The 13,891-nt window shown below is 40.5% G+C and overlaps 1 protein-coding gene across 1 annotated transcript in view; it reads left to right on the plus strand.

The window, feature by feature from the left end:
- Positions 1 to 13,891, plus strand: part of GLRB (glycine receptor beta) — a 216,756-nt gene that overhangs the window by 42,074 nt on the left and 160,791 nt on the right. The window contains exons 3-4 of the mRNA XM_032955146.2: positions 4,392 to 4,418; positions 8,972 to 9,072. Of these exons, the coding sequence (XP_032811037.2) occupies positions 4,392 to 4,418; positions 8,972 to 9,072 (128 nt within the window). The remainder of the gene's footprint in view (positions 1 to 4,391; positions 4,419 to 8,971; positions 9,073 to 13,891) is intronic.

The following is a 13,891-nucleotide window of genomic DNA, read 5'->3' on the forward strand; positions in this document are numbered from 1 at the left end:
TCCGTCCTCCTAGCAGCAGTAAAAAAATGTGAACATCAGAGTCCTTCAATCAGCAGGTGATATTTGGTGGAACAAATGGTAGAACAAATTCCCTAGATAGAGTTCACACTTTTGAAGGAAACTTCCACCAGCAGTGACATGAGGAAGCAATTAGTGTTACACCTTTACCTTCTATACCCAATGCAGTTGGGCACTTTTAAATCTAAACGCATTTATTTGTTACGGCTTTTTTGTGTTTAGTTTGTTGTCCTTCCCCTCACCACCTCCGACGAGCACGGTTCGCTATGTATGGTGTGACGAAGTTAAACGTGCATTCATAAGTATGAAGGCAGCGTGGTTTTGTAGACAGTGAAGAAAATTATAACTGTGGTGAGACCTCTGGCTATTTTGCTGTTTGCAGATCTGACGTGGAAAATTCTTAGCACTGCAAGTATCTGTCAAAGTCACAAGTGGAATAAAATTTGATATATTCAGTTGAAGATTTTTGTCACCACAGACGGCAATTCTTTGACTGCACACAAAAAATAAGCTGTTAGTACGAGCACTACAAATCTATGATTGGATGTTGCCCCTTCATAATAGCGTGAAGAATATCATCATTCCATCACTGTCAACCAATAACCCGACCACCACGTGGAAGGAAATCCAGAGTGATAAAACTCGACATTGAGATGGGCCTCATGGCTCAGTGGGCAAATGCCCATACCAGAGCACAGGGCTGCCCCTATTGCACATTGCATGCCACTTGAATAAATGCACTCCTGCTCTTACGAGGACAGTTATCATCAGACCAGAGTCTCGCTGGTGTATTCTGCTCTTAGCCAAGTCACGCATTGAATTAACTGTTTAGCTGAGGGTGATGTAATTGTTCACGACGTAACAAAAAAGTTAGGAATTTTCACGATGACGATTTATTGTGATATTGGTGTTCTACAATTGCGTGGTATTTAATATGTATGCGCTGTTGTGTTTATGATTTCCTTGTACTTCGAGTTCAAATAAAGGTGACTTAGAAGTGCTTTAATCTGCAGTTCACTCAACATAAATGGCCCTTGCGTATAGTTTTATCTCCTACCATCCCACCCTGCCAGCGTCCAATCCCTCTCTATCACTATCATCTGTGGCCTAGTCTCTGACCTCAGGAGGTCATATCTTCACTGCGTATAAATCGAGGTGAGGTCACAAGGGAATTATTTGGAATTCAATATTTTAAAACGTTATAATGTATAGTTTAATATTTGTATAGTAATGTATAGTAATGTATAGTTCAATATTTTAAAACGTTATAATGTATAGTTTAATTCGTGTTTAGATTATGTTTAGATCATGTTAATGAAATCGTGTATTTTTTGTAAAGTGTGAGCATTCACACCTCTTCAATATGTTGAAAAACGGGAATAGGTTTGACCCCTTCTGGCAAAGAAACAGGTGTTAAGATATTCTTGGTTCTTTCGGTAAAGTCACGTAGAAGGGAAACAATAAAATAATACATATATAAAACAATGTTATTTAAAAAATAGGTGTTAAGATGTGAAAAAAAAACACCAAAATAGGAACAAAAAGTCCCATAGATATAACTATTCCAAGATGTCCTGGCCTGTCTGGAATAGTCGGGAAAAATACCCTCTGGAAGAGCTTTCGAGTGCTCTTCGGTCAGCAGTGGCATGGAAAAGCTATCACAGGGTTCAAGCTATTCCTTGCTTATTAGCACTGTTGCTTTTAAATACAACAGCACTTTGATACGTCTAGTGCACGACTAATTTGGTACTCTCCTGGTACAGCTGGTATGCAGAAGGTTTTAGGTGCAATCCCAACCCTGACACCTGTTGCATATTTGAAGTTTGCATGTTCTCCCCGTGGTCGCATGGATTTTTCTCCGGGTCCTTCGTTTTCCCCCCTCCACATTTAGAAACATGCGTTTAGAGTATTTGGCTGCGATAAATTTCCACGTGATAAGCCCCTTCGTTGAGATATAATTTGTGGCCAGGTCGCTTATGAAAAAAGATCTACAGTGAGGGAAAAAAGTATTTGATCCCCTGCTGATTTTGTACGTTTGCCCACTGACAAAGAAAGTATCAGTCTATAATTTTAATGGTAAGTTCATTTGAAGTGAGAGACAGAATAACAACAACAACAAAATCCAGAAAAAACGCATGTCAAAAACGTTATGAATTGATTTGCATTTTAATGAGGGAAATAAGTATGACCTCCTCACAATCAGAAATATTTCTGGCTCACAGGTGTCTTTTATACAGGTAACGAGCTGAGATTAGGAGCACTCTTAAAGGGAGTGCTCCTAATCTCAGCTTGTTACCTGTATAAAAGGCACCTGTCCACATAAGCAATCAATCAATATTCCAAACTCTCCACCATGGCCAAGACCAAGAGCTCTCCAAGGATGTCAGGGACAAGATTGTAGACCTACACAAGGCTGGAATGGGCTACAAGACCATTGCCAAGCAGCTTGGTGAGAAGGTGACAACAAATTTTGATTTAAAGCTTTCGTGACTGCAGTAATTCATATTCTTAGTTTTTTCGGTAAAGTCACGTTGAAGAGAAACAACAAAATAACAAAATATATATAAAACAATAAAAAATTCTCACGACGTTTCGACCATAACTCAAACGGTCATCATGGTCGAAACGTCGTGAGAATTTTTTATTGTTTTATATATATTTTGTTATTTTGTTGTTTCTCTTCAACGTGACTTTACCGAAAAAACTAAGAATAAGGTGACAACAGTTGATGCGATTATTCGCAAATGGAAAAAAACACAAAAGAACTGTCAATCTCCCTCGGCCTGGGGCTCCATGCAAGATCTCACCTCGTGGAGTTGCAATGTTCATGAGAACGGTGAGGAATCAGCCCAGAACTACGCGGGAGGATCTTGTAAATTATCTCAAGGCAGCTGGGACCATAGTCACCAAGAAAACAATTGGTAACACACTACGCCGTGAAGGACTGAAATCTTGAAGCGCCCGCAAGGTCCCCCTGCTCAAGAAAGCACATATACATGCCCGTCTGAAGTTTGCCAATGAACATCTGAATGATTCAGAGGACAACTGGGTGAAAGTGTTGTGGTCAGATGAGACTAAAATGGAGCTCTTTGGCATCAACTCAACTCGCCGTGTTTGGAGGAGGAGGAGGAATGCTGCCTATGACCCCAAGAACCATCCCCACCGTCAAACATGGAGGTGGAAACATTATGCTTTGGGGGTGTTTTTCTGCTAAGAGGACAGGACAACTTCACCGCATCAAAGGGACGATGGACGGGGGCCATGTACCGTCAAATCTTGGGTGAGAACCTGCTTCCCTCAGCCAGGGCATTGAAAATGGGTCGTGGATGGGTATTCCAGCATGACAATGACCCAAAACACACGGCCAAGGCAACAAAGGAGCGGCTCAAGAAGAAGCACATTAAGGTCCTGGAGTGGCCTAGCCAGTCTCCAGACCTTAATCCCATAGAAAATCTGTGGAGGGAGCTGACAGTTCGAGTTGCCAAACGTCAGCCTCGAAACCTTAATAACTTGGAGAAGATCTGCAAAGAGAAGTGGGACAAAATCCCTCCTGAGATGTGTGCAATCTGGTGGCCAACTACAAGAAACGTCTGACCTCTGTGATTGCCAACAAGGGTTTTGCCACCAAGTACTAAGTCATGTTTTGCAGAGGGGTCAAATACTTATTTCCCTCATTAAAATGCAAATCAATAACATTTTTGACATGAGTTTTTCTGGATGTTTATTGTTGTTCTGTCTTTCACTGTTCAAATAAACCTACCATTAAAATTATAGACTGATCATTTCTTTGTCAGTGGGCAAACGTACAAAATCTGCAGGGGATCAAATACTTTTTTCCCCTCACTGTACATAGCTCAGTGGGCCTCATTACCAGTCTGATTATACATATCAGCACAGGAATGGTGCAAGAATGGCCTGGGTACAGCACACAATGGATCTGCCATGGAAATGTGGCATTCATTCTCTGGAAAATTACCACAGAGGGTCAATGACATGCACAATATTCCATTTAAAAACACTCAGTAGTCATTTGCTATTTTAATTAGGCTATTCTCATCTATTACAGAAGTCATTGAGCAGATGCATCTGTCAAACGTCATTCATTTGTTAATGAAATGAGAGATGCAGGAGGAATTATATTTATGGGAAACAAATGTATAAGTGTACTGTTTGTAATACCATTGCAGATATCACTGGGAGACTGAGCTTAGTGCTGCACATTGAATTTAAAACAAGGCAACCAATACTGCTGCTTACTATTCTGTAAAATGTCATTCACCGCAGAATTTGTAAGAAAACCCGCGGTTGTCTGTTTTGCATGTTAAATGCTGCTGTTATTTCTAATCTGTCTTATCATTTCCTGCACTTTACAGCTCAGCGACGAAGGCCACACTGGCTCGGTGAGTCTTTGTTGATGCACTTTTCACCGCCACGTAAATGCGCCTCTGGTGTGGAAGCCATTTTATATGGCATGCTTTATGTGAGCTGTGTGCAAGGTGCTGTTAAGTGCATACAGGGAATTGATGCTTTAGAATGGGCAAAGTGTAGTCTATTGTACGTGTCATTTGCCACAGCCTTTTTTTAAATAGTTAGAGGCAGTGTGTCATACAACACACAATGACATGCAATATATTGCCACAGACCTGATCGCTGTAATGAATTACATTCAATTTTTTTGGCCATTCATTTTAGTTGTATCCTGCAATCACATCACCCCACAGTGTGTGTGTAGCAATGCTTTGGTCACACGGCTACTCGTTATAAAAGCACAGTAAGTTAAATTCTTGGCTACATAAAGTGCTAGATGTTGGTTTGTATAACCCACCTGGAAAGTCACTAAGTTAACTCAGCCTGAAATCACGAGTAGTTGTGCCATTTCTATTTCCCATGGGGAAGCAGAGAAAGCCAAACGTGTTTTCAATTTGGCCCCCATCACCTCTCTGCCCAATTTCTGGTGTGATAGGTGCTCGCTAAAACGTATAATGAGATCTAATTTTGGTTGAACGTATCATTATTCACAATTCTCTCATACTTTTGACTTTTGTTTAACATGTTCTGCTCATCGCAATTCATTTAAATGGTGAAAAAAAAGATAGCAGGAATTTGGAAGCATTTGGGTCCCGAAATTGAAACAATAATTTGAATGGCTGAATTTACTTGGAAGCTCATATTCCTATAGGCCCTCAGATTGAACGAGCAAATTACATCTTTAAACCTGCCCCCACCACTATCCCTGTCCACACCATTTCTATTCTACATATGCAGCACGTATCCATGTGTCAACCTGTGCGCAAGTCACCCTGCTTTTTGTTGAGCGACTGCAGGACACGTGAAATGGTCTAACACAGTTAGAGACTAGGCTTGAAAGAAAACTGTCTCTGGTGTGGAGCAGTCAGTTTCAAATACAATGCATATATTATCAGAGTATGTTTTTGTTTGCATTCTGACCACAAGTATTGTGGTTAATGCAGACATGATTCCTTGTAAAAGGCTTCAGTGTGGTGTTTTAACATCTGAACACCTGTTTTGTTGCCAGAAAAAAGGGTAAAACCTATTATCACTGACAGAGACATACCCAACAACATCTGGTCCCATGGGTGTATCCAGAACCCTTTTAAGTGAATACATTGTTACCTAAAGCCTCGCCGGAATATAAAACACGTGCATCTATCAAGACCCTCGCATGCCTCACACTGATGTCGTTGCAGTCGCCGAGTTGCGTTTTGTTCCATAAAAAAAAAATGTGCTCATTGTTTTTTTCGGTAAAGTGACGTATGTAGAAATACAATAAAATTATATTAAAATAAATCACGACGTTTCGACCGCAACAAGCGATCTTCATCAGGTGTAAAAAACAAATAGCGAGGGAGCACATAGGGTGACATCAACGCAACACAGAGAGTGTTAAACTTCACGGAGGTAAATACAACAAGAAGATGAGAGACGAGAATTCAACAAACCTAAGAAAAAAATACGTGATGCAAAACCAGTCGGCCAACAACACAGTTAGACACTTGCCTGGCGGACCACGAATTTCAGAAGACTGCTAAATTTCGTGTTCATCCTCTGGGTTGAACACACCAGCATAGACAGAATGAACAAATACGAGGTACAAGGTAGCAGAAATACATATACAGGGACACCAAGAGGCAAGAGGAGGAAAGACGGACAGAAGCAGGAAAAAGGGCCGGAGGGATGAACAGACAGAGGCTTGCGCCCCTTGCTTTCTTCGGCCCCTCTCCCCACCTCTGCTGCTTATTTAAGCCTCTGTCTGTTCATCCCTCCGGCCCTTTTTCTTAATTCTCTGTCCGTCTTTCCTCTTCTTGTCCCTGTATATGTATTTCTGCTACCTTGTACCTCGTATTTGTTCACTGTCTATGCTGCTGTGTTCAACCCAGAGGATGAACACGAAATTTAGCAGTCTTCTGAAATTCGTTGTCCGCCAGGCAAGTGTCTAACTGTGTTGTTGGCCTACTGGTTTTGCATCACGTAATTTTTTCTTAGGTTTGTTGAATTCTCGTCTCTCATCTTCTCGTTGTATTTGCCTCCGTGCAGTTTAACACTCTTTGTGTTTTGCTTTAATGTCACCTTATGTGCTCCATCGCTATTTGTTTTTTACACCTGATGAAGATCGCTTGTGTTGCGGTCGAAACGTCGTGATTTATTTTAATATAATTTTATTGTATTTCTACAATGAGTAATTTATGCAGTCACGAAAGCTTTAATTCTTAAAAAAAAGTGGTTGAAGACCAGGTGTGGATTTACATGAAGGGTAGCAGATTCGTAATTGGCACGTAATTATGGTTACACCACCATCAGACTCTTTACAATCACGAACAGGTTACTATTCGATATTTCATTTGGCAAAAAGCCGTTCCTATGCACATTGGACGCTGTTCAGTGATTTTTGCTTTGAACATTCAAACTGCCATGGCCACATGCTCTTTATCGTACTGCATTTGCTCCACTGCTCTATAGCAATGAAGCAATCTTGGGGCCACATCTTCAGGCTAAATTTCTTTCATCAGCTTAACCTCAAACATGGCAATGCAAATGTGGACATGCTAAGGGCACACAGGGTTTCCCTGCACATTGCTTCGCTTCAATACTGATAGGAAAACACAAATCTATAATGTGCCTTGACCCCAGGTGCGTGCACTGTGGCCTTGAAATTGTCTTTGTGGCTTGCGCACATTCAAATTGGATTTTCTGTGGCTTGTGCCTCATCAATTTAAATAAGCAAGCCGAAAACATAAGGAAGCCATGGAATGTCTCAGAGGTGCGACTTGTTTTGGCCAAATTATCCTTATGGCGGTATCCTGGAGTACAAAATAATACAAAATGGCCGAGACAATTAAATATTTTATTTCTGGGATGCTTTTTTTTTTCCACGGGTGTACTTAACTCCACAACTGGGGTGCCAATCAATCCGAAATCAGTGCTACTCAGCGATGTTGAAACGCAGCGAGGACGATTGTGCTGAAACCCTGAATGCTCGCATATACCATAGTGCATCGTGTACAGCTCGTCGAGATGAGTCGATTGCCGCATCGCCGACCATCAATAGAATAAAAATGACTGCATCACGGACATTATGCGAGAGCCGGGGTACGATGGTACCCCAGGGTACCGCCATAAGGTTCAAATGTAGCTTCCACTCAGCACAAGGGGCACCTGTGGTCACTTTTATTATTGTAGGGTCATGTTCAGACCATCGTATCTTGACAATTATTTGGGTTATAAATAATGGCAGAGATAGGCACTCGGGTTAATGTCTAAATCTATCCTTGGAACGTGGAATTATCTGCAGAACATTTACATGGGCTACATGTTGCTTCACGAAGACTACAAATGGGTAATCATGTAAAATTACCCAATATAACTTTTGCATGGTAAGTTAATCTGCCATATATTAGCAGTGTGGATTTTTCAATTAAGACTAGTACACATACGTCACAGTCTATACATAATATGCATTTTCAACCTTGACTTAAAGCTTTCGTGACTGCAATCATTATTTTTATTTGGGCCTTTCGGTAAAGCCACGTAGATAGAAAAATAAGATGTCATATTCTATTCAGATTTGGCCAGGGGAATTCAGTCGACTTTTATCAGGGCCAGTTCGACCCGATGATGGTGTCATGACTTGCGCTTTGAATTGGATTTAAGTGAGGCAGAGTTGCGCAACTTCAACGTCACTCTCTCGTCCAAATGCATCTGCATCCAGTGGCAAGACTATTTCTAGATGGCTGGAGATGATGCTGGATGCAGTGTATGGTCTGAGGAGACCTCCTGATAGTATTTCCTCCACCAAGGGTTCTACAAACCCAAATCACATACTGAGTTTGCTGGGTTAGTTAACCGCCACCCGGGGTGTGGCGTTGGCAGCTGCTGGCAGTACCGACTCACCAGGTGCAAGATGGAAAGCACCTGGTGTGTGCCTACGGTAGCAGCTAGGGTGTTCCCAGCAAAGATTAACTGAACACCCAGCTGGCCAGACCGCAACCAGTAGATGAATATTGTTAAACAACTTCTAACATTCCCTGCAAGAGGAAGGCTTGGTGAGCCATGGTGAAAGACCAATAAAACCATTTGGATTAGTAAATAAAGTGTACAAAGGACAATGTAATTACGAGTTATTCAATCACTGTATCGAAATAAAAAATGTATCTCAGCAGCCTCTTAACTAACTTTATAGCATGCAGTTGATCATTCAGAATCAGAATCTTTATTTGGTAAGTAAGAAAACGGTTGTTTGCTCATTTAATCACATGCATTTTGCATTTAACAATTGTTTTGCGTTGCAAAGTTATCAACATAAAAGCTTTGAATGTGCGTGAGGATAGCAAGAATTTGCGAAACCAAAAAAGTTATGAGATTTGCAACCAAAAAATATTACAATAAAGCCTTGAGTAGGTTTGTGCAATGAAATGCTGTGCTTTTCACTTTTCAGGAACGATTCTAAGGAAGAGGTCTCCGTTGTTAACACCACAAGCACCATCATCAACCGGATGCTGCAATTTTATGACCCGCGCATTCGGCCCAATTTTAAAGGTGGGTAGAGAGCATGTGACACGTGTACCGTGATACGACAGTTGAATTACTCTTGCATGTGAGGCTTCATTCTTAAATTGACATCAGAGGACTATGAGAAAGAGAAGGGGACCTGGAGATTACTGCGCTCAGTGCCTGCCCGCTGATATAAACTATGGAGGGAAAGGCATCACGGGGGAATATCTTAGAACATTTGGATAATCATTATGAGTGGATACAAATGATATGCTAAAAAGTCACGTTGTGTTAGCCTATGAATCTTTGGCAGCCCTTTGTTATTCCACGGCTGGATGAATGCCTCCCAACACTGCGCCTGTCATGGGGGTTGTTTGGCCAAGGTTGACCACGTTGCTCAACGTGGGTTGGTTACTCACTCGCCACTGATGTGAGCTGTGCCTGGTTCCCGGATTCCAGGTGCAGTGCCATGATCACTTGCATACTGCTCCATCCCTTCAAAGGCCCCAATACGAAACACAGCAGAATAAGCACTTGGGCGAGGCTTCAAAATAAGTTTACTTAGTAAAGTGCAGCGTTAATGTACATCCCTGCAATTTCTTGCTAATGCCATTGCTTATTAAGAGCCCTACAATAGAGAATTTGGGCTACTTTACCACATTGACCAGACATCTTGGGAGAGGTGGGAGTGCCCAAAATTTACCCCACCAAGGTGTGACCTCCCGATTGACTAATTGCGGTTTATCCATTTATGCAAGGTGGGTGAACAGAATTGGGATGGATTCTAAGAAACTTGCACCATTCGTTCAACTGCCACACCAGAAGGTTGAATAGAACCAGTGACCTCTGCATTGAAAGTATTATCATTACACCATGGCACCATCCCGCTAAGCCTACTACATATTTGTATTGAATGGCACTTTGGTAGATCACCTTACTCGGGAGTTTGCAAATTTAAAGTAGCACATCATCTCTTTAGGGATTAATAAAGTGAGTATCACTTTGAAACCAACAATGGTTATACTATAGACAGATTGCGTATCACTATTAAAAGGTGGAATATCCACCCCCAGCTTAGGAATTCCTATGGAGGTGAGAACCAACCAACGATAGTTTTATCACGGAGACACTCTTGACTCTTCTGCTGCAAGTATGTTGGTGTCGTATGTAACAACCAATGGTTATAGTGTCTGTGTATATAGCACTCGCGTACTTGTCGTTTTACTTATTAGATTACATAAAGCTGATCGCCAGCTTGCATCTCATGAGATGTTTCAAACATAGCATAAATGGAGGCTCTTTCTACACCACTGGTTGTTCACAACATATTGTAGCCATTTGAAGGTACCTGCTGTTTCAATGAGCAGATTTGGTGTTGTAAAGTTTGTCAACCCTTGAACTAAACGCATTTTCATGAAAGTGCATTTTAATAAGGCTGCATTCATACTATTGAATGGATACACAGCGTGAGTGAATGCGATTATGGTAAACAGCACATATCTTACTTTCATTAAGTGTTAATACGTGTGTTATATAAAGAATGTATTAAAACGTTAAAAAAATATTAAGGTTTGTGGAGAAGGTGGAATAACTGGTGAATAACATCAATGAGAGAACATCCGTTGGATCAACAATAACAAAACCTATCTCCTAAATATTTAAAAATAAATCTTGAAAGCAGAATGATGCATCAGTAGTTATATTTAAAAATGTTAACAAAATTGATTTGACGAATTACAGACCCATTAGCTCTTTATCATAATGCATATACAATATTCACAAAGATCCTAAACACCCGATTATTGGTGAATATAGAGGGTAGCCAACCAAAATGGTAGCTCGTTTTCGAATACCATTCACGCCATACATATTCTCAATCAGAATTGAGAAAACACAAACGATCATGGAATACCATTATGCCAGGCTTTTGTAGACAATGAAAAAAACATTGTACCCAGTGGAAATTGATGTAGTAATCCACGCTGTCACAAATAAATAGCAGGTTAAATAAAATATGTATTGATATTAGAACAGTGATAATCAGAAGGGAACTCAAGCAAGGATGACAAAAATAATAAATCAATGTTTTAGACGGTTTCAAGCTCTGACGTGTGTTCGGGAAGCACCCAGTGTTCGCCATTATGTCCGACGTTTTTCTTCATGTGGTGGGAACTTCTGCAGGAGCTGAATTGAGCAGCTCACATAATTGAGCAGCATTGTCAGCAGCAGCAGCAGCCAATGACAATCCTGTGCAATCGAGAGATGAGATAAACGTGGGATGGCGAGCCCAGCGAGCAGCGTGGCGGGTACAACGGAAAAAAAAACCCATCAGAGAGCTTTACAGCAGCACGACTGCAAAAATAAACTCTACGCCGTTTCATATTAACTGGGCCTGTATTCTGAGAGCACCGCTCAAGTAGCAGATCCATCTTTGCAAGGAAAAGGCAACTTGGACCAGCAACATTTTAATTTTAAATCCACCAAATACCAAGATTGTGGTGCGTAATCTGAAGTAAATCTGTGATATCTGTCCTGTGAGTCCCCCCCTCACCATGTCAACATACCTGAACTGCGTGGCCACTTTGGGCTGAGCTGTGTGCACCACGACAGAGGTTTTTCCTCCTAAAGTATTATTTTTATCTTGATAATGCCTTTTCGGACGGTGAAAGCAAGGACACAGCTTGTTAGTAATCCATGAAGAAGAGGATTTGCCCACACCACCTCAGGCCAAAATATTTTTCAACTTGAAAAATTGCCAACATTACTTTTTCCCAGCTTTAACAAGGACAATAAGATGGATGAATGTTGTTCACGGTATCAGAGCAATTATTTATCAGTAGTAGATAGGGCAGAGGTTATGTAGATAGTGTCCCTGATGTTATATGTAGGTGTTTGGTGTGTAGCTTGTCAAAACAATGGTATGGAATTTTCAAAGAGTGTGCAATACTAAACACATCTAGACATTACTTGCGAAATGCACTGTGGGTGATTAAAAAAAAGCTTTGCTTAATTGGTTGGGGAAACCTGTGACCTACATTAAATGGAATCTTTAAAATGTAAGGCTAATGAAAGCAAACGAATAAAAAGCATTCACAGAGAAACAGTAGATGTATAAAGCACAGTGGTGCTTTTACAAGCAGTGCCACTGCATAGCATATGGTAAATATATATGGGTAAACGAGTGGAATGCATGATCCCCAATGAGACAATTTTCTCGTAATCAAATGTGCAGTTCTATTAGCATGCCAGTAAAATTTGAGTAGCCATTAAAGGCGGTGTGATGTAATTTGCAATAAAGAATATGCTATTGTGTGATCGGCCAAAACCTAAATAACCCCCCCAAAAATGTATCGTTTGTGAAATTATGGGTATGATCATAAACATCTATTTTTGCAATTGTATCTGAAACATGTTTTTTCTTAGTAGCAGCTACATTTTTATTAAACATATCATTATCATGAGCTATCCACGAATGGATGAAGCCTCCCCATGTCTCGTGATTTTCATTACCAATATTAACCATAACAAAGGTTTTTGTGTTAGTTCGCCTAAGTAAAAATGGGTCGTTCAACCCGCCACCACTCCACACAACTCAGCATTGCATGCTCTTTCCCGTTGATGCCAATGCATCATGGGTAGAAGTTATGAACAAAAACAACGCAGTGTCTTCAAATGAATGAGCCGGAGCCGTTTGGGGACTATTATACGCAATTTTGAAATGCAATATGTGGCACTAAGTCACGTTGCAGTGATGTCGTTGTCCAGTTATAGCAATATCACCGTGTCGTTAACATGTTATTGCTTACGCTCACCAGTGATTTATTAACACTACTTCTTTACAATGGTAATAAAAAATATATATTATCCGGCAACATTTAGCAGCCATTGAGTAGGACCTTGACTTGTGCTCAAGCCGTATTTTGGACCCTGGCCCATGACCTTTTGTTGTGCAGCATCAATAGAGGGCATGAATGTGATGTGGTCCATTGTTTTGGCTTTTTCTCTTCGTGGATTTTGTGGCCAACATATTTTTTTGTTATGCCAAGAGTGGAGATCCTGAGTGATTTGATCGAAGTTAGAAGTTTGAATAACAATTGTTGTAGGAAACCTTGCAACTATTAACCCGCTAATTAAGATTCCATCGCGAGTATATTGTTTTACATCATTTGTTTGCTCAATCAATAATCGGTGGACAAGAAACCCTTCATATTCTTGGTTCTTTCGGTAAAGTCATGTCGAAGGGAAACAATAAAATAATAAAAATCTAAAATAATAAAATTCTCACGACGTTTCGACTGCAACACAAACAATCATCATCAGGTGTGAAAACCACAGCAAGATTTTTTAAAATATTTTTATTATTTTATTGTTTTCCTTCTATGCGACTTTACCGAAAGAACCAATAATATGAATCCCTGCAGTCACGAAAGCTTTAAATAAAAAAAGAAACACTTCGTTAAAATATGGCATGTGGTTGCTAGGTGAATTTTATAGCTAATGTGATTCCCATGTCAGAGCAGAGTCAATGTTATGCCCATACTATAGATTACCATGACTACTTCTTTCGATGTCTGTTTCCTCTTGGGCACTGGGTACGTTGTTCTGCTGGTGACATCTAAATATAATATATATTTTAAAAATTTAAACGTGAAGAATTACTATCATTATTAAACGCAGGCGAACACTTGTGACAGATTTGATTTCCCCATCCACATCATATCTGTTCAGGTCGTCGTTAATTAAAATGTACGAGCGTACGTGTGGAGGCCCTTGGGGGAAATTGTTGCGGAATGTTGCACGTGCTTAATTTGTATTCATAATAACGACTGACCAAAACAGTTGTTTTTGTCGTTGTAATAGATGC

This window comes from Petromyzon marinus, chromosome 16 (assembly GCF_048934315.1).
Source record: "Petromyzon marinus isolate PM22_M1 ecotype Great Lakes invasive population chromosome 16, UKy_Petmar_22M1.pri1.0, whole genome shotgun sequence".
NCBI lineage: Eukaryota > Metazoa > Chordata > Hyperoartia > Petromyzontiformes > Petromyzontidae > Petromyzon > Petromyzon marinus.